Source organism: Sphaerodactylus townsendi, linkage group LG10, assembly GCF_021028975.2.
Source record: "Sphaerodactylus townsendi isolate TG3544 linkage group LG10, MPM_Stown_v2.3, whole genome shotgun sequence".
NCBI lineage: Eukaryota > Metazoa > Chordata > Lepidosauria > Squamata > Sphaerodactylidae > Sphaerodactylus > Sphaerodactylus townsendi.
In genome coordinates this window covers 59,517,814-59,545,328 of record NC_059434.1, presented here as the reverse complement: position 1 = coordinate 59,545,328, position 27,515 = coordinate 59,517,814, and the positions used below count along the sequence as shown (strand labels likewise).

The following is a 27,515-nucleotide window of genomic DNA, read 5'->3' as shown; positions in this document are numbered from 1 at the left end:
ATTGTCACCAAAATACGTAATTTTAACATTGAAATAATTCTATATGTTTGTACACCTTTATGCCAATGGAAAAATACACATTCAACATGAAAATAATATATTATGGAATTAATGTATTAATTTATTGATTAATGTATTAATTGATTCGTTGTGACTTCTGCAAAGTATATGAGTGTACTATGCTGTGTTCAATAAAACATTCCTACTGTCTATTACAAATGTGTTCAAAATGGCATTTATTTTTTGAACTGTACACTACACTGAGTGTTTGCTTTGTCATTTGTACAGTACTACACTGTTAGGTACCATATGCATTAATAGTAACAAATATAAAATTATGGAGATCTAAAATAATATTTTTCCAGTTTGATATCCACAACTAATACCTGGGCAAACAGTGATAATCAACCTCCACAACTTCGAAAAAGAATCTAACGAAAGCTCACACGGAGAGGTTGTATAGAGATTCACCAGCTGAAAGGCTAACCGTGCAGTCCAATAGGGGTAGGGGGGTCTGAAAGTGCTGTGGAGATGGCATGACCCTGGTGCCAGCGTAAATGCCACTTGCACTGGCATAATGGGTATTTATAATGGTGCCAGGGCACATATTCCAGCACGGGGGAGCAGCATGGGAGCATGATGTAGGGGCACCAGTACAGCCATCACGGCACCACATCTCTGACACAGCGGCTCACACTGGCACCAAAGGGGTCATTCCTAGGGGTGGGGCTGACGGTAGTTGGATCTCTGAGTTTTTCAGGCCGGGAACACCCACTTTTCCTAGTGCAAAATGATGCCAGCAAAAACCATGGTGTACCCCAAAGATGCATTATTGAACTTTGAAAAAGCCCCCCCCCTCCCGCATTGGCACAGCCCACCTCCACAGACACAGTTGCCTCTGGAAGTCAACCAAGTGGCTATGATAAAAAGCAATATTTTCAGTTTTTATTTAAGACACTCACAGCCTGATATCATCAGCCTTTGGAGCTATAGGCTCAAGGTCGTGTAGTACAATTCTTGCCTATTATATTTCTCTCCCAGGTACATGGCATCAGGCTCTGCCTTGGCTGGCAGGGAAGGGCTTGGAGCCAACTCTGTTGCCTGAACCTCCTCATGAGGAGCTGACTCTGGATTCATGGTGCCTCCAGACAGTGGCATTTCTAGTCAAACTGGAGCCCTGGGCAAAACCTGAATTTGATGCCCCCCATGGGCGACCACCCTCCCCCACCATGACCAAACAATTATTTTTTTCCACCAGGTCATTTCTAAATCATCATCACATGAGAGAATAAAAGAAAGACAGACAGACAGACAGACAGACAGACAGACAGACAGACAGACAGACAGACAGACAGACAGACAGACAGAAAGAAAGAAAGAAAGAAAGAAAGAAAGAAAGAAAGAAAGAAAGAAAGAAAGAAAGAAAGAAAACAAGCATTGGCAGGAGGGGGATGGATTTGGATTTAAAAGGAGAATCTGGGGAAATATAGGCGGTGCCTGCTGTCAGGGGTGCAATTATTAAGACAGCAGCACCAAAATTTCAAAGTATCTTTGTGAGACCCTACTGATGATACTACCCAGGTTTGGTGAAGTTTGGTTCATGGGGTCCAAAGTTATGGACCCTCAAAGGTGTAGCCCCATCTCCTATTAGCTCCCATTGGAAACAATGGGGGATAGGGCCCTCCCTTTGGGAGTCCATAACTTTGGACTCCCTAAACCAAACCTCACCAAACCTGTGTGATACCATCAGGAGAGTCTCCCAAAAAATCCCTGAAATTTTGGTGCTAATAGCCTAAAAACTGCATCCCCTGAAGGCCAAAACCCAAAAAACCACTAAAAATACCAGAAAAACCACAAACAAACCTACATTTTTGGCACCTGCCACAAGGGGTGCCCATAGGCAACTACCCACCTTGTCCATAGGTAGGTACATCATTGCCTCCAGGTTCTACGTCAGATTCCTCATCACTCAGGAACTAGCTCATAACACAAACAGCCAGGTGAGATGCTACTCCCATAGGCAAGCTCCCTTTCCACCTGGCTCCCTGCGGGATCAACTAGATGTCATCTGCAAGGGTTCAGGTGAGCAGGAAAAGAAAGTGGTTGCCCACCCATGCATCAACAAGGCTGAGGGAGCTGAGGGCAGGTGGGGAAAGGCCAACAAGGCTGGGTTGCATGGGGAAGAAGTTGAGGCCAGGAAGACATGATCACCACAGCTGGACCATTCCCTGGCCCCTCCAGCCCAATTCTTGCTCCTGTAACCTCATTGTAGGGCAGTGCATGCTCACGATGGATAAGTGGGAAAGGATAACAAAGTGATGGTTGAGTAGATAGAACAGCACAATGGCAGGATGGGCAGTAGCCGGTGCCCACAGAAGCCAGGCCAGTGGCGCCACTGCCATTGACTCCAAAGGCAGCCATGCCAGACCATGGGATACATGGGAGGCAAGCATCCATCAGGCTGTCAGGGGGATGCTATCTATGTAAGGAGGATGTTATCTAGTTGATTGAGATGCATTCCAGGAATCATGTACCTGCTTAAAACAACAAATTGCTGCTGCTATTAAGATATATGTAACCAGCCTGCTATATGTAACCACTGCCATCAGGACATTCTTTCCTTGATCTTTGCTTTATGGCTTCACAAACTTGTAGACAACTAGGCTTCCCCTGATCCACTGGTTCCATGGGAACAATGTTGCTTTTGTTATCTCGTGGGGCAGGAAGCCAGGTGGCTTTTTCTTGCTATCTGCTGGAGACCTTGGGGCACCTTAGTTCCAAAGGCTGTTTATTTTTTATTGTTAAAGGAAATAATTTCCTCTGTTTTCCACCAATGGACAAGCTGGTCAGATCCAATGGACAAGCTGGTCAGATCCAACCAATGGACAAGCTGGTCAGTTCCAAACTATGATCCTTTTTACTTCCCAAGAAAGCTGGAAATTTCAATAAGCAGTGAAATGAGCAGACAAAGAACAATGAAGTCATTGTGTGTGAAGATGCCCCTATTTTATGTATTTACCCACATGACTTGATGAGTAACAAGGGGTTTTCTATATTGTCTGTATAAGGTACCATGAAGTTGCAATCAACATATGGGATTCCAGCAAGGTGCTTTCAAGGCAAGTAAGAAGCACAGGTGGTGTGTCACTGCCTTTCTCTGCAGAGTCTTCTTTGGTAGTCTCCCTTCCAAGAACCAGCCCTGCTTAGCTTCTAAGATCTGATGATATCAGCTTATATACCACACAGCCTTCCCTACCTGTTTTCCATATCCCATTACCAAAAGAAAAAGAATCCTCCCTGGTAATAAGTTGCAGCAACTTCATGAGACTGTTTGTAATTTGGGATAACCATAGGGATCAACAAGTACATAACAGGAAGGCCCCCTTGAACGCTTTCATAGGTCTGTTTATAGATACACTCATATTGGGACTTCCTGGCAGACACTAACTGTTTTAAAGTCCATAAATCTCTCTAATTGTTCTTCCTTAGAACTCAGTTAATACTATAAGCTCTTAAAGAGATTCACTAATCCAAGCAATGTGATCTGACCTTTCAAACTTTTCATGCAATTCTAAATAGCTAGCTAGTCCGGAGTTCTCTGCAGGAATTAGCTTTAAAAATATAGGTCTCTGATATTTTTCACACTCCTAAAAATGTGCCAGGTCCAGGTCAAACCCTTGGCTTACATAACAATCACAATACAACAATATATGTTTAAAAGGGTTTGTTCATACACGCTCTGGAAGTTGATTGGTAAATCAATGCATACCTTACAGTATTTGCAACCCAGAGAACAAATGAAGCCCTGTGACTGACGTTTTCTCTTCACATAATGGATTTACCATATGAAAACAAGAGGCATAAACATGGCCTACTTACAACAGAGCATGAAAACCAAAACCTTCCTTCTGCTGCCTAAATGCTGAAGAAACATAGATTTTGTACCTGGAAAGCCACCAATCTGTGTAAAGTGATCTGCTGACAAGTGAAACATCTCCTCAAACACTGAAAGCAGTAGTGAACAGCAAGATAGAATGAAGCCAGAATAACAATGGTGCTACTGCTGAGCCAGGAGGATTTGCAAATTGAAGTACCCAAAATAATTATTTCAATTATTATTTTAATTAGCCCAACATGCATTTTCTGGGTCGTATCTTTAGAAGAGTTTGCTTAGATGAGTGAAGCTACTGAGATGAAGCACAGCAGCAGAGGCGGACAAGGGCATAAGGACTTTGTAAGTGATAACAAGTATCTTGAATTGAACCAATTCAATAGGTACCAATAGGTAACAAGTGAAGTGAGAGCATAATGGATATAATAGCCACGCTACACAAAAAGACTAATTAATGATAAACATCATTTCCACAGATTTTGATCACTAAGTGGATATTTAATAGAAACCAAATACTGACCATAGCAAAGAATGGAATGCTAAAAAAAATAGCTTAAATTTTATTTTGGATTTGCTAAATTTGTGAAAATAAATACTTCTAATCCAAACAGACTACTACATTAGCAAGCATGAAAAAGATTGCCCAATTGTGTTTTTGTATAGCGGCTCTCTAGTGACCATACTTTATGGCCTTACATCTTAACAAAGTTAAAACCTGCTGTGGATTAGCCTTTCTTTTACTGACCTTTCGATGCTCTTGAAGATTTGCTGCTGAAGAACACCTCTTGCTACACACTGAGCACATCATCCTCTTCCTAGAGTTTCCTAAAACAGAAACAAAACACCACCAACAGCTTTAATAAAGAACTACAAAGAAAAAGAGGCCAAATGTTTTTACTGCCCGTGCCATTTTTCACAGGCCTTTTGACAGGCACAAGAATTTTATGCCTTTACCCCACCTCTAATGTATTGAGTTACAAGACAGCTCTGCGGGTGCCCTGCTTAAGATTTTGCCAGTGGAATGTAGGCCAAAATGTTAAGTTGCTTTAAGGAAAAAAATACCTTACAAAATGGCTGCTTTAACACAACCAGTACATCCATTTGAAATGTGCTACTTACTTCCCTGTTAACTGATTATTTTCTAGATTTCATTTAAGAAACTGCAAGCAGATTATGCCAGTTTTGTCCTACAGATTTCCATGAGATTATATCCAACTACGCATTATTATTTAGTGGATTTGGATCCTGCCTTTTCATTAAGTAACTCCTTATAACAACCTTGTACAGCTGGTTAGAATGAAAAAGAGAGAACTGTGCTTTTATGTTTGTGACTGATGATTGAATGGACCACTGGACACTCACCGTGAATAGTCCTTCTCCTATGAGAGAGTAACAGAGATGGTTTGCCATTGTCTTCCCTGCCTCTGCAAAGCAACCCTGGTATCTTTGGTGGTCTGTTTAACAACCTAGATCTGATGAGATCGGGATAGTCTGGGCCCTCCAGATCAGGCAAAAATATTTCCATTTAGCCATTTTGCAAATGGAGAATCCACATAGTGATAAAACAAAAAATATATAGGACTGAGGAAAAACAGCCCCATACAGGGAAAGTATTTCTACTGTCCATCAAGGGGATCACCAATCAAGTGACAAAGCTGATGGAAAAACTGATGCAGCCTTCAAATAGTCTTCAGATCCACCAGAAAAATATAACAAATGCTAAGGTCAGCAAAAGAGAAGAGGGATATTAGGGTTTACCTCCCCACCTGCTATCTTGCCCCCTCCTTCCACCTTTGCTCTGCTAGAACCGCATTCATCAACTCAGAGGAGGGTGAGAACCCTTGAAAGTAAAGCTACACTGTTCTGTGCTGCCAAGTCTCCAGAAAGAAATCCTATTAACATTTACATAACTGAATAAAAAGCAACTAATATCTCTAATAAAAATTTGAACGCACTAAAGGTCATCTACCAGATGTATTTTCCTTCCTTTTTCACAGTTGGTTTAAAACGTGACAGAGAATATAATTAGGTTGTCTATTATTTACCATGGTCTTACATTCCCTTTACTAAAACTGCTACAATCCTGCTTCTTTGTTAATAATCAAGGGCCCATGTGACATACTGCCTGATATAGATTGGAATATTTACATATTATTTGTAATGGAGAAAAGGTTGCAAAAGAGGAGGTGTAGAGAATTAAAAAAAAACTTCTACACCAGATGGCTTCTATATCAAAAACAATTCATACCCAAAGTGTAAAAGCCCAAGACTTAAATATTTCTGCATCAGAAGTGACAATTTTGAGAACAAAGAGAATATCCACTGAGATCTCAGGAGATATCCCACTTTGCACATCTTATAATTTCTAAGGATAACAAAGGACTTTCGCTCCCTTTTGACTCCAAGAACATTTTCTTGCCAGTATACTTGATTACCTGTGACTTCCTCTAGAAACTATGTGAGATGGGAAAATTCACCCATCTCAACCATACCAGTCTTAGAGGCTGAATCAATCATATTAGCTTCACTACCAAGTGATACTTGGAATCAGATGACTGATCTGCTCCAGGGAAGCAACAACCAGAATACAAACCTCCTACACTAATAATTCAGCCTTCTGTAGGCTTCAAATTATAAACAGCAACAAGGGGCTGCTTATTCGAGAGCCAGCACAGTGTAGCGGTTAAGAGCAGGTGAACTCTAATCTGGAGAACCAGGTTTGATTCCCAGCTCTGCCACTTGAGCTGTAGAGGCTTATCTGGTGAACCTTGGGCTAGTCACAGGTCTTCAGAGCTCTCTCAGCCCCACCCACCTCACAGGGTGTTTGTTGTGGGGGGGGGGGAGAGAAAGGGAAAGGAGATTGTAAGCCCCTTTGAGTCTCCCTACAGAAGTGAAAGGTGGGGTATAAATCCAAAACACCTCTCCTCCTCCTCCTCCTTGTGGGTTACCCTTAATCTTGCCTCTTGATTCCACAGATCAGAATCAAAAGGTTCCAATACTGAAAAAAACCTACGGTATCTACCTGCAATCTACCATGCCTACTAATCTTTCCGCAATCTACCAGGCCTACTAATCTTTCCCTCAACAGACACTTGGCAGTGGCTGCTCGGATGATTTTAATCACTAACATAACCAAATTGTTTCATTTCTTGAGCATCAGAATGTTTTCATGTATTCATTTAATTTTTCTTTCACACACAATCAATTAGACAACATAGCAGAAATTCTTTTAAACTGACTGTGCAATGAGTGTTTTCTTTGCCCTTTAAAATAATTAATTAATATCAAGAAATGTTTCCACACATTCCAATAAGTCTCAAGCTGTTTTGTTATGCTAGGATAATACTTCTGAATTGTGCCTTAAATGATTCCAAAAATCAGCCACAACATGTCTAAAATGTGCATAAAATGTCACAAAGATGCAATGTAAACACCTGAAAAAAATCATGCTTCCCTTATCAAAATTCTTTGTTGCTTCTCTCAAAATTTCAACTCGCTTTAATGCAAAATTGGGCAGCAACTCTATTCAAATGTGAGCATGAAACACATGATTTTGGGAAAGGTCCAATTTCAGATTTGCATCTTACCCCTGTGACTAAATCATAAAGACTTTTGGTTTTTTCCCCCGACAGCTTCTGAATGGATATTGACAAAACAGTATTGCATTACTGAAACCTAGAAATTGCTTTGTGAAAACTGAAGTAACTTCATCAGTGCTACTAGATGTCTGAGTATTTCACAAGCCGGACTTGACGATGATTTTTGTCTGGTCACCATGAAACAGTAACCAGATGTACAGTCAGCAACTAAAGAAGGAGAGTGGGTCTGAGCACACTTTTCCTACTTCTGTTAAATCCTTATGCCTATGCATAGAGGAAAAGTGCTCACATCCACTCCTGGCCCATTATCAGTGATGCCGTTCCTGATCACAGGTTTGGAGATACTTCCTTCACACTTAAGCACGTTTATGGGCCAAAGACAGAACAGAGGTCAGGGAAGTACGGCCAGCACACTTATGCCTACTCTCCCTCTCTGTGCAGGGTCATGAAAGGTATAATTCTGTTCGTCATGACACTGATAAATGAAGCTTCTATTTTAACTCCTGAATCTATTCAGAGGCTTAGCAAGGGGGAAAAGCGCCCAATGCACCAGTGAGTCCTCCGCCCCCATCCCGGAACACCCCCATCACACCCCCACAGGGCTGCGCGCCCGGTGCGTCACACATCCCTCCCCCACCCCCCGCTCCCTTGGAGTTACGCCTCTGCATCTATTAGCCACTGATACATCAACATCTCTATGGATTTGTCATAGAAAATGTTAGGAAAGCTGCCTCTAACCAACAAGAACTTCACTATTTCCCTTACCAGTGTGAACATTTTCCTTGTGCTTCTTTAGGGCATCTTTACTCTTGAATCTCTTCCCACAACTATCAGCTTTGCATACGAACCTGGCATCCCCTCTGCATGCTTCTTTGTGCTGCTCATAACTGATGTTGGATAGTTGGGAGAAGGAAAAATAATACACCAAGAAATAGCTATTAAACTTCAACTTCTCAGCAGGCATTCTGAGTGCACTTAACACATGCTTCAGGGGCCACTTCTGGGGTCACTTCATGCATAGCTTATGGCAGGTAGCAACAAAAGCATTTCTCATCTTGCATACTGAGGGGGTCACAACTGAAAAAGAAAAAAACTAGAAAGCAAGCAAGCATGCAAGGGAGGCCAGCAGCAGGATGAGAGCAGTCCAATAATTCTGACTTGGAACCTCAGTTCTGAGCTGAAGGGTGTACTGCAAACAGAACACTGAAAGCTTCTCAGATGTTCACCCGGGTCGACATTTTCTGTGCACTGAAGGACGCTTGTGACAAAAGACAGAAGAAAACACAAGACAAACATTATTCATTTGGTTTCAGGATTTGGCTGTCCCCTTGCAAACACTGATGTATTCTGACAGTTTCTGAGGGTAGCCATGCTGATGTGCAGTAGAAGAGCTGGATTCAAGCCCAGAAACATTAGAAACCAACTAGATTTTGGGGGTATAAGCTTTCCTGAGTCAACGTGTTAGAGCATAGGTGGCAAACTCGCGGCCCTCCAGATGTTGTGGACTACTGTCAAGGTAACCAAGGTAACCATGATGCTGGCAGGGGATGATGGGAACTGTAGTCCATAACATCTGGAGGGCCATGAGTTTGACACCTATTTGTTAGAGGAAGGGAACTTTGACTCTCAAAAGCGTAGGTGCTTTCCGCACATGCGCGGAAACGCACTTCCACCGGCAAATTATGCCAGTGGAGGCTCAGGGACCATTCACACGCTAGCATGTGAGTGGCCCCAACTTTCCCCTCAGCCAGAGAGGCCTCTGGTCACCCCCCTCCACTCACCATCCCATCCAGCGTCGGTCTGGAGGGCTGCAGGGACCCACCCATGCTGCCCTCCGACCTCCAGGGGTCGGAAAGCAGCGGGGGCTGGGCTCTGCAGCCCTCCAGACCGACACTGGATGGGGCGGTGAGTGGAGGGAGAAAGCAGCGCCTTCCCGCCAGTGCTGTTTGCACCGTACCAATGGGAAGACAGTGTTTTGCAAAAGCATTACAAGCGGCAGCTTCACACTGCTCCCAGGCGGTTTGTGCGAACAGCAGCCCAGGGACGGCAGTCCCTGTATTTCACCTGTGTGGAAAGGGCCTTAGTCTCTGAAAACTTTGCTGGTCTCAAAGGTGCTTCTGGACTCAAGTCAAGCATTCAGAATGTACTTTTTGAATAACAGAAATGTGGTCTTATCTAGGGCCACTATGAGACATTGGGCACATCACAATCTGGGAGCGGCACACTGACATCCCATAAAAATTGCAAAGGATTCTGGAATCAAACTGCACACTATTCTATTGGTGTCTCCCCACCCAAGCATACATGTGATTTGCTTACATAGTTGGACAGACAACCAAATCAGTTTTAATTCTCATTCAAAATGTGGCCGCTTGAAGGAAAAAAATTTTGTTAGATTACTGAAGTTTCTTTTTGTTGGAACTTATTCTTATATTTCTATCACTGCTAGGAAATGCTTCCCCGCATGTAATGATGTTATGGCAATAGTGCAATAAACTGAAATAGAAAGTCTGCAACCCTTATTAATGCTTACTAGAGCACCTATTGACATCATCATAATTCATAATTCTTATACGGCTTGAGTGATTTCACTTGTTGATGATGATATTCACTTACTGTCTCTGCAAAGCTTGCTTGACTGGGAATTTCTTCCCACAGTTCCTGCATTTGAATTCCTTGTCCTCACTGGGTTTTTGGTGCAATGTTTGAAGATGTTCAGCTAGGATTTCCTGACTGGCAAAACTGGATTCACAGTTAGGGCATGCATGGTCCTCTTTGCAATGAACAGAATCTATATGGCAATAAAACAATTAAGAAAGAATATAAATATGTTTCTCATAACATCCTTTGAAAGTAAACAATGTTTATAATATACACACTTTGAATCCAAGTCTTCTTGATTCTAGCACAGAATTTTAGGGAAATGGTTTGTCAAGGGGTACATGAGTGAAAAAAGGTTGAGAATCACTGACCTAAATAAATATGAGGTTTAAACCACATGTTTTGCTGTGCAACATGAGATTTACTCCACTTAGGTATAAAGAAAAATCAGGTGTATATTGTACATGGATTGTACATATATTTAATGTGGTTTATGAACATGGCTAGAGAAGAAAACCAATCAGACTGTGATAATTTCTGTGCAATCTCTTTCCCTTGACTGTCTTATCATAGACAAGTGGAACTGATCAGTAATTCATAAGAGCAGGATCAAACTGACAAGATCCCCAGTAGTTTCAAATTGACTGTCATGAATCTAAAATAGTCTTGCTGACTAGCAAAGAACAAATGTGAGTAAGAGATCCAAAAACTGCAACCCATGGATTTCATAAGCTTAAGCCTACAATTTAGTAGCAAATGTCTGGTACTGATGCTTACTGAGGAAAGCAAATTATTAAAGTTATCATGAAGCAATGAAGCTGTGTTTTTTTAATTGCAATAAATAATTATTAATCATGGGAACAATTCACTGAACAGTTCTTTGCTGTGGCTTCCGTTTTGAAAGGTCAGGGAAAATAGAGGGAGCCTGTTACAATTCTGTTAAAAAAACATAAAAATACCGTTGTTACAGAAAATTGATCCTTACAAAGGATCCCACACAGCCACATTCTTGGCTCCCCACAATATTTGACATGGACAAATAACAGTCAGTGGACAATATCTCACCTATCCACTAGTCTATCTATCTATATAAAAATGGAACCATGTGTTTGTTGCTTCGAGAATAACCCCGCACCTGCTGGCCCAAACGCTCTAAACATTTCACAGACACTTACTCATTCCCCCAACTGTGTTCTTACATACCTCCCGCGGTCAGACAACACACCTGAGCCAGGTAAAACATCTTTTTCCTGGCGCACCAGGCCATGAAGCTGCCTGTGTGTAACTGTCACCCTTAGAATGTTTGTGCCCTTAGAATGTTCGCTCAGATGGTCAGATATGAGCAGTGAAAACAATACATAGGCAATAACTCAAGTGGACGTGAAACACATACACACATTTCCGTGTGAGACGTCAGGTGGGGTCCCCCCCCCGCACACGCAGGTACCTTTCACACTCTGTGCCTCACCCACTACTACCACACAACACACCTACTCTCATACACATTCAGTGGAGGGAGAGGGAAGGGACGGAGGGAGAGGCATGCGAGGGAAGAGAAGTGAGGGAGGGGATAGAGAGTGAGGGGTGGCATGCAAGGGAGGGGAGGGAGCGGGCCCAGCATCTGGATGTGACCCACCCACCCTACCAGAGGGAGACGGAAGGGAGGGAGGGTGAGGGGTGGCATGCAAGGGAAGAGACGGTGGGAGAGGGAAGGGACGGAGGGTGAGGCATGCAAGGGAACAGAAGTTAGGGAGGGGACACAATAAGCCACAGCAACGCGTGGCCGGGCCCCGCTAGTTAACTCTAAATGATTTTTCATTTTACTAAATTTAATAAATGGCTTTTATATTGTTTTACATAGAGATGTATCAATTAAGTCCATTACTTGTCTTTACCTTTCTCACAGCTTGGTTGCAGTTCTTTATTCTGACTGCTATTACTGTTGTTGTTGCTGTCATCTTCTTCCTGGTGAATAACCACTTCCTCCTCTTCTTCCTCTAATTCTTCCATGTCACTATCAAGGTAACCAATCAGCAGTTCCGTATCTGTTTCAATATCGTCAACAGCTAGGTAGAAAATATTTTCTCCTTCCTGATGCAGAAAATAGAGAGATGGGGCAGCATGTTTAGACTATCTATTTCAAAAGCATCCAGGGCTAGCAGGCAAGCCTAAATGATCACGTTAATCTGTGCTTGGTAAACAAACTGCTCCTCTGAAGCAGGGAATGTGTTTCCAGAAGGGGATATCAATCTCCATCTGTGAAGATTCCAGGAATGTGGAAGTTACAAGGTGACATGCCACAACTCTCTGCAATCAAGAGGATGCTACATTGTGACTTTGTTCAATCCCTTGTTCAGTTTGAGTGGAAGGGAGCAGGACAATGTTAGGGACTTGTGACACTATCAGAATACATTAGTTGGCTACTTCCCTAGGTGGCTGGCATGGGGAGCCCTTGGGATGCCTCTCTATGGCCCCTTCTGCACAGCAAAAGTACAGTGGGTTGCAGTCGGGATAAAGCAACCTGCTTTTCAGTTGGCATGTTCACATGCCTCCGTGCAGGCAGCTAATGGAGCTCACGGAAGCAATGTGGGTTGCCATCATGCCTTTCCATGGAGGTTCGTCTCTTTTTTGAAACTTACCTCCCTCCACTGCATAGCTACACAGACAGGCAGGCTTGGACTCCCACAGCCATGCTTACAGCTAGCAATGGCACGAGATGTTTGTGTGACCCTGCGTGGCCACGCAGCTGCAAGGCAGGGACTTTAAGAAAAAGGGAAGTGCGACTGATTAAAGTGCTTCCCAGTCAGCCGTTCACTCGTGAGCAGCTGCAACCCGGGCTTAAACGACAGAATCGCAGATAGCGTGAGTCTAAAAAAACCCATTTCAAGGGACTTCACATGGGGCAGTCTCACTTTAGGGGCGGGATCCGTGCGACGTTTCCCCCAGAAACCGTTTTTTCCCCGTCCCCAGCCCAGGTTTATTGGCCCGTGTAGAAGGGGTCTATATGTCATTACAGATTCCACAGATGTTGCTATGTTCTAAAATTCTTTAGAGTTGGAATTGCTTAAGAATACAGGATACTGACTAGCAATGGTAGCAATGCTCCAGTGCTTAGTATAGGTCTGTGAACCGAAATAGTTCTATTGATGCTACCAACATGTTTGAGCTTCCCTTTTTAAGTACAGATTTACAGGTTTATAAGAGCAGGGTAATGCAGTATAGGGAGGGAACCATAACACTAGCCAAGTGCTTTGGGTGTTACACAAGAAAACAAAAGGGGAATTGCATTTTCCTGCCGAAGGAGGCCAAGTTCTGTCATGCTTATCTGATTAACATCCAGTACAGTTAATTGAATCTTGCTTACAGTACACAAAGGCATGTTTTTTTGACAGGCTTCATGACAAAAGAACAAGATAATGATTTTTAATTTGCAGTAGTACAAAGATTTATTTAAACTGCCAGTAGGGATATAATATGTCTAAAGTTTAAATATCTACCTTTTGATTAAAATAACATTTAGAAAACAGAGAAAATCTGTATTTAATTCATTGTACTTGACATAAGCAATGGTCTTCAAGGACTGGCCAGGTTTTTGCATTTATATCAATAAAAGCAAAGGATAAAAAAGCTAATTATGTATTTTTTCAATATGGTGGGTTGGATCCAGATAGCTTTTTTACCAAGTATTACAGTTCAGGCTTTTGGTGGTTCTGGCCCCATGAATCACAGGACAACTTGGTGTGAAGCAAGTACATTAAGATCAGAAAAGAAGAGTGGAGCCCGGAGAACAAGGAAAGTGGAAGGGGATGGATCTCATTGGATGGTCAGAGAAACGGGGTGGAGCACTTGCCCTTTAAAAAGGGACGCTTCCCAAACAGCCAGGGAAGGGTTCGTTAATCTAGGAACTGGCCAGCCAGAGGCACAAACAGCATCTTTGGCTCAGGCATGCCATTCTCAAGCCTAGCAAGATGACCCAGGTAGAACTGAAATCATGGCAGAGGGCAACGGGCAGAAACAGATGTAGGACATGCTTCACACAAATTTATGACAATTATTGTCCATTAAAGGATGGGCACCACTATAATTATACTCTGTTCCAAAGAAAGATGATAGTTCTCAGTTGTCTATTCTTCTGCCGCAGAATCAAACATGCCAGACCTCCTTTGTTGTAGAATGCTCCATCTGCATCATAGTGCCTACCTAGCCCTGCTCCCTCCCCCAATCCCTTTGAAAGTTTGAAAGTATTTTGGCATAAATGCTCTTGTATCAAAGTACCATATTCAATAATGAACAAAGAAATGGTTTTGACAAAGGCAGCATGTAAAAATGAATTATAATCATCATATTTATTCAGGACTATATTCTAATGTACAAGCATACAATTTTATCAACCACTGCATCTCAACTGACCAAACTATCATCTTTCTGTGGAACAGAGTATAATTCATTCAATGTCTATATATCATTTAGTTTTAATGTTAAAACAGTCAAGAGAGCTTGATTCTGAACTCTAATTATATTCATTTGACCCACGTAAAAGGCTAATATTTATAAACAGGCAATTCATTTAAGAAAAAAATGTTTAGCTGTGGTATTTTCACTATATTGGTACAAACAGTAAATATCTGAATATTTGTGCAAGACTCAACTATGGCTCAAACCTTTGTCAGATTGCCTTATAATATGTAAATGTATCCAACCACATAAGCTTCATTTGTCCTAGCTTTTCTCTTGGCTTGCTGCCCTCTCCTCCCTACCACAATTCCCTTCAGTTTTCTAGGCGGAGAGACAAACCAGTTGCACCATATTTATTGTAGTGTTGACTGATTCTCAAATACTAATCTTCCATTATTACATTTGTTAAGTATGACTTTAAACCACTCTACTGCATCACAGTAAATACCTCCTTTCCCATTAACCTTTGCCATTTCATTATTCTAGTTTGCTGAGCTTGTCCAGACCACCAGAATGTCTGCCGGTTAATGAACAGTGTGTTTGACTATAAAGATTTGGCTGTGATTCTGTTTATGAAGAGGTTTGACATTAACAACCAAGGGGCCTTCACCACACAGTAGTCACTGCCAGACACCAGTTTTTTTAACTATATCTATAAATGCAACTGGCAACAGATAAGAACAAAGCCATATTTTTTCTTCTTCAAATTTATTCCAAAAGGTAAATTTTGGCAACCTAAAACTACTTGAAATCAATACAGGAAAAATATTGTTAACATTTCCAGTTCTAGGATTTATGTACTGAGATGAGCAGTCAATTTTATGTATTTACTTGATTAATAGTGCCAATGACGAAAGTTTTTTGTTGCTGCTGTCACACTGATGAAAATTTGCAAATAAATGATGGACTGACAATATTGTGTGCCCTTCTAAGCCTTTACTGATTTCAGTTAATGTGGAAGAGTAGAAATCGCCCTACAATAGCAATGTATATTGTGCAAGACCTTACACATAGCATTTCAATTTGGCAGTACTGCAATTTTGATCAAACATTTTCTTGTTTTGGGAATGGTTTATAAAAGGTTGGATCCAAACAGACTTTTTTTGATCCAATGGTGTTGCCTATTCAGATGACACCTTGCTGTGTTCTGTTTGTGCAATGATTGATGCTGAGCTTGATCATTTGATGAAACAAGGCATATTAGAGCAAGTGACACATGCCATGTCAGAGACGCCAGCTGTTACATCACTAAAGGCCAATACAGATGTTTGCATCTGTGGCAACAATAAATGTACCATTAATAAGGCCTTGCAGTAGTATGCATATCCAGTTCCAGTAGTATGCATATCCCGTAGTATGCATATCCAGTCATCCCTTGGCTTTTGTATCAGGGGGAAGAAATTTTGTAAAACTGGATTTGTGAAATTTTGTGAAACTGGAAACTAACAACAGTTGTTGGTGGATGATACCACAGCAGAGGCCCAAACTACTGTCACTCATTGTGGGACTTTTAAGGAGATTGGGGATTGTTTGGCTCCTGGTATTTTCCAGAACCTCATGGAGGACATTCTAACTGATTAAAAAAATTGTTTACTTAGAATTCCTAAGGGAATTCTAGCCGCCGTACCTTATTTTGATGATGTCCTCATTGTAGTGTGTCCACTGATGAACTAGTAACACAGGTATGGGAAGTGTTGTGTCATTCTGTGGATGCTGAGCTGCTTTATTTGGTGTCTCTCAGACTGAATTTCTTGGCTGCCTCATTGAGGCAGATGGTATACGTCTGACTCCAATCAGGGTAAAAGCAATCCTGGAGACTCTTGAATTTCTATTGAATATTCTTGCAACATAAAGCAACAGTGGCAGAACCTTTGCATCATCTTTTGGCTAAGTAAGCTAAGGGGAAATGGACAGTCCAACATAATAAAGTATTGCGTTGTGCAAAAGGTTTATCATGATGTGAAAGGTTTATCATCTGATACAGTGTCAATCCATTATGATGAAAAAAAGTTGCTAATCCTTACATGTGATGCTTCATGTGGCATCGGGGCTGTTTTAAGTCATTGACCTGCAGATTCACAAGAGGTTGTAATTGCATTTTATTCCAGAACAATGACTCCAACTGAATGCACAAATTTACAAGGAAGCTCTGGCAATTGTAGCAAGTGTGAAAAAATATCATGATTATGAGCATGGTCAACTGTTTACTACAGTTACTGATCATAAACCATTGTTGGGTTTGTTTACCCCAAAATGGCAAATGGTCTCCATGCATGCTCCAGTAGATGATATTTTGAAACCTTATGATTATACTTTGGTGCACGAGCTGTGCAAAGATATTGGGCATATAGGTGCACTGAGCCAGCTTCCTCTCCCATCAGTTATTTCTCCCAACAGTTAATTTTCCCTCCTTGCTGGAGGTGTTGTTAGAATCCCTGCAGAACCACCCCTTCATGTGACTGATATTGCAACGATGTCATTTAAGGACCTTGTATATTATTATTTCCTTCCCTGTATATTTTCCTTTTTTTGTTGTAATAATTTATTTTTTGCTTTAAAAAGAAAACTATTAGAAGGTAAAGAGGATAATGGATAATTTCTTCTCATATCTAGTAATAGATCTTGAAATTTTATTCCAATTTAAATGGCATACACAATCAATTCAAATAAATGAGAGATTTGGATTAAACTTGTTTGCACCCACTGGTTTCCCCCTGATTTTGACAACATGTGTTATTGTTACAATCCATTCATTTTCAACAAAAAATTGCTTCTTGTTTCTTTCCTGTTTTTATGCATGCTACCTCAATTCTGAATATTATTACATTTTTCTGAGATTACCAGAATTATAAAGTAAGCCTTTAACCACTGTAAAACATGGATAATAAATCAAGGACTACACAAATTAGAGTAAAATCTAGCTGCTTTCTCTTAACTTTCTAAATTCAGATGTTTTGAACATTAAAGTTAAAACTACCATGTAGAAACATAACCAGACTGCCACATGGCTTGTTAGCTAATTAGGTCTTTGTCATACTTAAATGTGGGGGCACATTATTCTGTAATCAGTCGTATGCAATTATTCAATCGCATTATTACGATTAAGATTCTCTTGGGTCTTGTGCAGATAATCCACATAAAAAATTATTGGACAGTGTGCTTGAATGCTTAACTGTGATGTAATTGATTTTAATGAAAAGTAAATAGAGTTAATGATACAAATGTGAAAGTCATTTTTTCAGCACGCGAATAGCAAAATGACCTTTGTAAACAATTGAAAAAAATTCTGTGTTTCAGAACAAATGCACTTGTCAGAGCACAAGCAAAAAGTTAATTTTGTTCTAAACCAGCCTTTTATTATTAATGCCACTGGATTTAAAAAGGGATTATTCAGTAAAGGTATAACAACAGAAGCTGACCTCAGACACACCTGAAGTTTCAGTAATAAACTTGGGGAAAAAAGCTAAAAAAATGGTTTTCAAGTCACGGTCAAGTCCATCAAGATGGTAAGAAACTTCCCCCTACAAATGCATGTTGAAGACAGTATTATACAGAAACAAGGACAGAAAATAAGGCCAAGGCTGATCGTGCAAATGTATTAAATAAAAATTCGCTACACATTTTGCCATGAGTCTTCTTCAGACTATTCTGTTGGTCTTTCAGTGGTTTTTCAAAGAAGAGTTTAAGTTCCATAAAGGTAACGATAAAGGTAGTCTACTTGTGCAAGGACTAGATCATCAGTGATACATGGGGTGATATCGCATCAAAACTTCTATTAGGCAACTTATATTTATGGCATGATTTGCCATTGCCTTCCCCAGCATCTACACTTTACCCCCAGAAAGCTGAGTACTCATTCATTTGACCATGGAGATTTGAAATGCTGACTCTCTGTATGATAGTGGCAGACTTTCTTCTGGAAATTACTAAATGCCAGTAGATTTCCTTCCACTTAACATTTATTTCCTGTACTGTATATGCTTTTTAATCAGTTTTTTACTATTGATGTACTGTTGTCTATGTCAATAAAGGCTTGCTAAAAAAAAAGAATTACAGTATTTACTCAAATGCAAGACTGGGTTTTGGTTCCAGGTATGTCAACCTAAAAAGCAGAGGGGTTCATCTTACAGTTCCATACAAGAAACAGCTATGTCCATTAATAATTGTCAGTGTGTATTTGTGTTTAGGAAAAGGGTCCTCTTACGTTCAGAGTCAAGAACCTTCGATTAAATGCAATACTTTTAGAACCCTATGATTATAAGAATACTTTTTAACATGGTGTTTGTGAGGCTGAATGGAATAATAAATAGTTGCAAGAATTATGCCTTTTAACCCATTTGCTATTTGCCAGCACAGATAAACATCAAATAAGATGATGTTCTATAACGAAACTAGATTTACCTGGATGGCTGCCAGGTTCTTCTGTTCCTGAGATGGGGCTTCATGCACAAAACGCAGCCAGTTTGAATGCCTCGGATTGCTGGCATCTAGAACATAAAGCACCTCGCCTTTATTCCCACGAACCTGAAATGGAAAAAAAAAACATTAAGCAAAAAACTAACACTCTGGAGAAGAGAAGATCATAATCATACACTAAAAACACAGTTAACCTATCACAGCCTGTTGGCAGGAAAAGCAATCTGTCTTGTTTCCAAATGATGTGCCATATTCCGCTTCCCTGACCCACATACCTCCACTGCCAGCTGGCCGCTCATATGTTAACTCTCTTCCCACTTCCTTCCTTAAAGATTTTGCCAAAAATTTAACTGCAAACTTTTATACTATCCCATCATACATCCAATTCCTTTACTTTCCACTGTAATTATATCAGCTTCCATTAGTTCAGCTCTTTTATTTTTAATTTCAGTTATTCTCTGCCAGATAAAACTGTGAAAACTTCAGTATTTTTTAAAACACAGTTCTGGCTCCCGCCCACCTACCCATCCCCGCTTCTCCAGAAGGAGGAAAGCAGGAGTTTTTATAAATAAAACTATTTATAATAAATACTTTTCTGTATTGAGTCATTTATTTAAAGACTCTTTGTATATATTTTATTATCCAGTACTAAGGCCAGAAACAGGCTTCTGTATTTAGAATAGCTGCTTCCCTCCCACAAGGTGAGATGTTGGAGTGTCAGACTAGAATCTAAGGCCCCTTCTGCACAGCAAATGAATAACAGGTTGCTGTCAGGATAAAGGAACCCGTTTTCCTGTTTTCACATTCACATGCATCTGCGCAGGCAACAATCAGTATCATCTACATCTCAAGGTTCTTGTTGTGAAGATTTAAAAAAGAACAGGAGAACAATGTCACCATTGGATAGAAACACAAGACATAACTATCTCAAAATCAATAAAATTTTACAAAAACAGCTAATGGACAGGGGCGTACGTAGGCAAACTGGCGCCCGGGGACAAAACCTGAGTTTGCCCCCCCCCCCCCTGGCGTATGGGCGGCCACCCTCCCCCACCATGACCAAACAATGATTTTTGTACCAGCTCACAAAACACCTCCCACTCCCATCAAAACACATTGCCATATTTCTCTCTCCCACCAACTCTTTTCCTAATTTCCTAATCACAACAACCCTATGAAGTAGGGTTGTTAGCCTGAAAAACAACTCCCAAGCCAGTGCAAGTGGCATTAAGCATGTAAATCTCCCACAAATCACCCCAAAACATTTACCAAACAAATGTCAGCATCATCTCTCATTAAAATACCTTTCCAGTGGAATCCACCCCCAAACAGCATCACTTTCAATAGTGTTTAAACTATTAGAGCTCAGATTCTTCTTTTAAATCCATCTTATGGTAGAATCTGCACCCCACAAAACAACGAGCATGTTTGGGGTGGGATTCTCCACCACCCTGGAAACAGCATCACTTTTGAGGATTAAAGATTCAGATGAAACAAATAGCAGGATTTGGCTGGAATCTGGGCAAATTTTGGGCACATTCGAACAGAAATTGTCCAATTATTTCCCGTCTAAATATGAACAAATGCAAATGCAAGGTATTTGGGTTTGGGGTATTTTTTATAGCTTTTTTTGTCATATATAGCTGCTAGCGTCTATGATTTCAGGGCATCATCCAGAGACTGTTCTGATGTGATAATAATTGGTTTATGCGATACTTGGTCTTATATACATGGATGCCCAAAATGAATGGCCCCTATCTCCATTGTTTTCAATGGGAAGAACCTGAGATGGGGGCTACCCATTTGAGTGAACCATAACTTTGGTCCCTATGAACGTAACTTCACCAAACTTGGTTGGCATTATAAGAATAGTTAATGATGATATTCCTGAAAATTTGGTGTCACTAGCTTTAAAAATGATTCTACTCAATAGGTTTGGTCTGGAAGATTCTTTGTTTTGCAGTGACTTTGCTCCACTGTAGCTAATGGGGAATTTATGTTGCACATTTTTGAAGATAGAGGCGCTAGACTTTCAAGGTGGCTCCAAGAGGCCTTGAGTAATAGCACCCAAGCTTGGTGAGCTTGGCTTCTGGAGTGTGGGGAGTTGAGAGAGTTCTGAGAGAACTCAGCCCACAGGCTGTCAAGTACAGGAGCTGGGAAACAGGTGTAATAAGCCTTTTGGGGCCCCATAAAATTGAACCTAGAAGGTCTACAAACCTGGGATGCTATTACCAGGAGGGTTCTGGGAGACACCCTGGAAAGTCTGCGCTCCTATCTTCTTCAAAAAAAAAAAAATGTGCAGCCTGCCTACACACCTCCTGTGGAAATTCCCCATTGGCTACAAATGGAGCAAAATCACTGCAAAACAAAGAATCTTAAGTAAATTTCTCTTGGGATGTCTGGAAGGGATGACAGCTAGTGACACCAAATTTTCAGAGTATCATATGTTAACTATTCCTTATGATGCCACCCTAAGTTTGAGGAAGATATGTTCAGGGGGGACCAAAGTTATGGTTCCTCGTGCCTGGTAACCCCCATCTCCTGTTAGCTCCCATTGAAAACAATGAGGATGGGGGGCACCCCCTTTGGGGGTCCATAACTTTGCTGCCCCTGAACCAAACATCACCAAATTTGGGTGGCATCATCAGGATAGTCTCTGGATGGTACCCTGAAATTTTGGTGCCGCTAGCCTTAAAAACGCGCCCTCCCCGTGCAGGCCGGAACGTGGAAAAACACTTTAAAAATTCAAAAAATCACACAAACTTAATTCTGAAATGTTGGCTCTTAACGTGACCAAATGAAGTGCCTGGGGACAAGTGGGTACCCCCCTGTCCCTAGGCAGGAACGCCACTGCTAATGGAACAATTGTTCCCAAGGAAAATCAAGTCATATCCAGATAATTTCTTCCACATACAAAATCTGCTTCATAAAACAATGCACAGAACTGTACAAAGTCTTGAGATGTTCTGTTGGAATGTTTGTTATTGTTGGGGCTCCTAAGCCTCCCTTTGGCACATCTGACCACATAAGGCAAGCACCAAGTTACCTGGATTTTTGACACACTCAAATAGGAAACCCCTGGGAAACAGCAGGATGGGCATATTGTAGAAGGTAAGACAAGGAAAGAACATGCAAAAAATGTATGTTACATTTTGTGAAAGCTGTATCCTACATATCTGACTAAAACACAAAATCAGAGTTTGCATGAGATGCTAAAAGGCCCATTGTTATCCTGCATGCAGTCATTTTTTCCTGTTTTATAATAAACGAAGAATTCTGCTGCCAAGCAAAAGAATCTGACAAAAATGTGTGGATTTCGGACTCTCAACACTGGATGTACGAGATATTTGGGGTATTGATATAGATATTTGGTTATTAAAGATCTTATTAAAGATCTTAAGAAGTCCTTTGAAAGAGGGCCTCTGAAATTCTGACCAAATTAAAACATAGGTTAGGAAACAGTAAACACATCTGTATTCTAATTAGCACTTTCAACTGAATCCATTCTTCTTCATTTGCCTTTCAAAACTCACATCTGTACTACTCTTCACAGTGTGAGACAGCAGCATTTTCACATCTATAGCAGAAAACAAAAAAAATGAAACCTCTCAAGAGTGTCAGAAAAGAAAGGGCATGCTTTATATTCAGTTGTCACATATATTTTCCTTTTCCTGATCTTTATTTTGCACTTCTAAGATATCATACTTGGAAAATAAAAAGCACAAAACTTGCATTTTTGCACTGCATTTAACCATAGCTTCTGAGCCCTTCGGGGATGGGGCAGTCTACAAATCCAAACAATAAATAAATAAAATAAAATATTATAAATTACTTCTTGACTAGTCACATTATACAGAAATAGGTGCATTTTTAGGGAGGCGTTATTTTTCCCATTAAGTCACCGGTTTCAAAGTGAGAGGCAAATCTCTCTCAATAGGAATTAACAGATATAAAAGCAGGCTTTTCTTGAATCAGTCCCTTTTGCAAATTTCTTCCATTGTCATGTTGTTTGTATGAACAGTTAACTTTTCTGAGCATAAGGTCCGGAGATGCTCAACAGAGAGGCAGGCATATAAATATTTAAATAAACAAATACTTAAAGGTAATATAGCAACAAAGGAATTCTTTACCGCAGATCACTATATTTATGCTTGTTCAGTGACATGACTGCAAAGAATGGTGACTTCTACTATACAGGCTTCCAGCTTCAAGTACTGGTTTCAGGTAGCTATTCAGCCACATTGATCTGTAGTGGAAGAGCAAGTTTCAAGTCCAGTAGCTCCTTAGAGACCAACAAGATTTCCAGGTCTATAAGCTTTTGAGAATCAAAGCTCACAAAGGGTGTCTGACAAAGGCCCTTCCGCACATGCAGAAGAATGCACTTTCAGTCCACTTTCACAATTGTTTGCAAGTGGATTTTGCTATTCTGCACAGTAAAATTCAACTGCAAAGTGGATTGAAAGTACATTATTCTGCTTGTGCAGCAGGGGCCAAATAAAGTTTGATTTGTAAACTTAAATCCTGGAAATCTGGTTGGTCTTTAGGGTGTTACTGGACTTGAATGTAGAGCTTCAGCTATTGTTTCAGAATGCAGTTTAAGCAACCTTAATTATATTCTGTCCACTTAACGGATTCCACATAAGATTCTATTGCAGTTACAGGCCCTGGTGATATTTTATTTCACAATAAAAATCCCTTACCTGCTTTTCATGTCACCCAGAGATTGGAATCACTTATTTAGTGATGGTCTATTGAATTTTTGAGGTAAACATTATTGTCCCACCCAAAAAACATGAAATGTTGAATATGTGCCTAAAACATTTTATCTGTTTCTTTTTCTGCCTCTTCTATATGCTTTTAGAAGTAGCCCTCTACCTCGCCTTTTTCATTGATTCGCCTGTGGTCAAGATTGGGCTTATGCTGCCAGGTGATTTGTGCTTCCTCTCTTAGAAAAAGTAGGGCCATTTTTGACAAACAGCCTCAATACAACAAAACTTAACAAAATACTTGTGACATTGTTCTTATCACTAAAATAAATTGATGCTTTGGAGATTCAGAAAGCTACATAAAATGCTTTTCTATGTATTATTCTTTCTCCAAACAGAGATTTGTATCCCTAAAAATACAGACATATGAATACAATTTATTTCTGAAGACAACAGGATTGTAATTGGCTGTGGAAAAGCAAGAAATAGATCCAAAAGTTATATGTATATTACTTTGTTTGGGGCACATAAGCAAAAAACAGTGTTAATTCTGGCATGAATATGGAGGAAATTAAAGCGATCACATTTCAAACAGGCTGACATTCCCACAATAGCTCCGGTTTATGCTGTGTTTTCAACATGAAAGGGCTAAGAGCCTGGAGGGACCACTGAAGTACACAAAACTGTACATTAAACTAAGCAGACAAGTAACACTATCATGAAAACTGGAGCCTTCCTTTAAAACCGAATATAGCAGCAATCCTGCAAAGAGTTAAGCTACTTATTATCTCACTGAACTTAATGCCATTTCAGACGTCTTCAACTTGCTTACAATTGCAACATTAATCACTGCCGTTTGCAGCCCGGAAGACAGGTTCAAAACTTAGCCATCAGGGCAAAGTCTAAAAGCTCAGACAAGAATCAACAGCTAAAAAGAATTCATCTGATGTGATTCTTTTAACAAAAGGAATGTCTCAAGATTTCTGTATACTTCCACTTGTTATCATTAATTTCCAGCACAATTTTAGAACGTTCCTTAATGCTGTGGATAGTCTTTAAGGTGAAGACTCAAGAGAGGAACATATTTATTTTCACAGGCTACCAAATGGTCCGATACAATAAGCATGGATTTCAACCCAGATAATGTCTAGTTAGAGAATGAAACAGGAATCAAAAATAAGATTTACAGTATTGCTGAAGTTAGAATTCCGACCATGTTTTAAAGCCACTTCAGCCTTTTTAACATGAACATGACCTCAGTAAGGACATGATCTCTGTGATACCTTCACAGTTTATTCAGCAGACTTATAACAGTAAAAGACCCAAGAATCCAAGATGGTGTCAAGTTTTGAAGCAAGAATAAAATCTTTAGGGCATTTGGCAGGATTTGGGGATTAATAGTTTATTGCAAGTGTTGGGAATAAGGCTCAATTCCATCCTACAGAATTTCAGCTGATTTCATTGTAAATGCAAGAAGCCATGGACAGATGCAAATGAATGTGCTGGAATCATGGAATGCCCCCTGAGTGAGGAACATCTACTGGCAGTGAGAAAAAAAAATGATGAAGACTAAGTTGGTGTGTATTCAAGCGTGACTCAAGCCGCTTGCTCAGTGACTCCTTTAAGTTTATAATGAAATCATGTTGAATTTAGTCAAAACGTTAGGCACTGGAATGTAGTACAGCACTTATGTAGTACTGTTTAAGCATGCATGTAAACTGAAGCCAAATACTGTGTAGTTAGTGAGGGGGGGAAATGTCAGCTCAGAAATGATAACGAACAGATGGCTTCCTCTGCTGTACGCAGTGCGCATTGCTTAGGATTTTGGAGCCCATTTTGTGGACTCTTAAGAACATAAGAACATAAGAACTAGCCTGCTGGATCAGACCAGAGTCCATCTAGTCCAGCACTCTGCTACTCGCAGTGGCCCACCAGGTGCCTTTGGGAGCTCACATGCAGGGGGTGAAAGCAATGGCCTGCTGCTGCTGCTGCTGCTGCTGCTGCTGCTGAGCACCTGGTCTGCTGAGGCATTTGCAATCTGAGATCAAGGAGGATCAAGATTGGTAGCCATAGATTGACTTCTCCTCCATAAATCTGTCCAAGCCCTTTTTAAAGCTATCCAGGTTAGTGGCCATCACCACCTCCTGTGGCAGCATGTTCCAAACACCAATCACACGTTGCGTGAAGAAGTGTTTCCTTTTATTAGTCCTAATTCTTCCCCCCAGCATTTTCAATGAATGCCCCCTGGTTCTAGTATTGTGAGAAAGAGAGAAAATTTTCTCTGTCAACATTTTCTACCCCCCATGCATAATTTTATAGGACTTCCCAATCATATCCCCCCCCTCAGACGCCTCCTCTCCAAACTAAAGAGTCCCAAACGCTGCAGCCTTCCTCATAAGGAAGGTGCTCCAATCCTCTCTCAATCATCCCTCGTTGCCCTTCAGACCTCTGCATCTCTTTTTTTTTCTATCTCTTCGATATTCCCTTTTTGAGATGTGTATGACCAGAACTGAACACATTGTGTAATTCTGCGCGTGTAGCAATCTACTGCTTTATATAAGGGCATGACAATCTTGCAGTTTTATTATCAACCTCTTCCTAATTATCCCCAGCATAGAGTTTTGCCTTTTTTTCACAGCTGCCATACGCATTGAGTTGACATTCCCATGGAACTATCAACTAAGACGCCCAAATCCCTTTCCTGGTCTGGTGACTCGATAGCACTGGACCCCTCAGAAGCGTGTATGTGAAGTTTGAATTCTTTTGCCCCTATGTGCATCACTCTTTACATTTAGCTACATTAAACTGCATTTGCCATTTCGTTAGCCCACTCACCTAATTTATCACAGGTCCCTCTTGGCAGCTCTTTCGTGAATCCTTTTTGTGTTTCGTTCACCACCTCTACATAATTTGGTATCATCCCTAGAACTTGGCCACCAGCACTACCCACCCCTACGTCCAGGTCATAACCGTTATGAATAAGTTAAAGAGCACTGGTCCCAAAACGGATCCTAGGGGGACACCACTCCCTACATCTCGTCCATTCCGTGAGAATTTCCCATTTATAATTCCACCCTTTGTTTCCTGTTCCTCAACCAGTTTTTAATCCATAGGAGGACTCTCCTCTTATTCCTTCTCATTGCTGAGTTTTCTCAACAGTCTCTGGTAAGGGAACTTTGTCAAAAGCCTTTTGGAAATCCAAGTAGACAATGTCCACTGGTTCCCCTCTCTTATCCCCATGTCTGTTTACACCCCTTCAAAGAACTTCTAGTAAGTTTGTAAGACAGGACTCTGTTCTCTTGCAAAAAAGCCATGCTGACTCTTCGTCAGCAGGTCTTGCTTTTTCTACATGTTTAATAATTTTATCTTTAATGATAGATTCTACTAATTTACCAGGAACAGATGTCAAACTGACTGGCTCTGTAATTTCCCGGGTCCCCCCTAGATCCTTTCTCTTAAAGATTGGTGTGACATTGGCCATCTCTTCCAGTCTCTCAGGGATGGAGAGCCTGGATTTCAGGGATACAAGTTGCATATTGAATGTGAGAACATCAGCAATTTCATGCTTGGAGCTCTTTAAGCACCTCTTGGATGAATGCAATCTGGGCCAGGGATTTGGTAGCATTTAGTTTTATCAATGGCTGCCAGAACTTCTTCCCCTTTGTCTACCACTATCTTCGCTAGTTCCTCACAGGGATTCACCTCCTAAGAAGCTTGGTTCAGGTGCAGGAATTTTCTCCTCACCTCCCTTCCTTTGGGTGAAGACAGATGCAAAGAATTCATTCAGCTTCTCTGCAATCTCCCTGTCATCTTTTTAGCACACCTTTTGTTCTCCCTTCATCATCT

General features: G+C 40.8%; 1 protein-coding gene across 2 annotated transcripts in view; it reads right to left on the bottom strand.

Moving 5' to 3' along the window:
• PRDM5 (PR/SET domain 5) overlaps nt 1–27,515 on the bottom strand; it is an 87,389-nt gene that overhangs the window by 47,342 nt on the left and 12,532 nt on the right. For both annotated transcript variants that reach the window (XM_048509984.1, XM_048509986.1), the window contains exons 3-8: nt 18,949–19,071; nt 11,988–12,183; nt 10,108–10,282; nt 8,657–8,749; nt 8,257–8,378; nt 4,638–4,717 (exon numbers count right to left, since the gene is read on the bottom strand). In XM_048509984.1, coding sequence (XP_048365941.1) covers nt 4,638–4,717; nt 8,257–8,378; nt 8,657–8,749; nt 10,108–10,282; nt 11,988–12,183; nt 18,949–19,071 — 789 coding nt within the window. The remainder of the gene's footprint in view (nt 1–4,637; nt 4,718–8,256; nt 8,379–8,656; nt 8,750–10,107; nt 10,283–11,987; nt 12,184–18,948; nt 19,072–27,515) is intronic.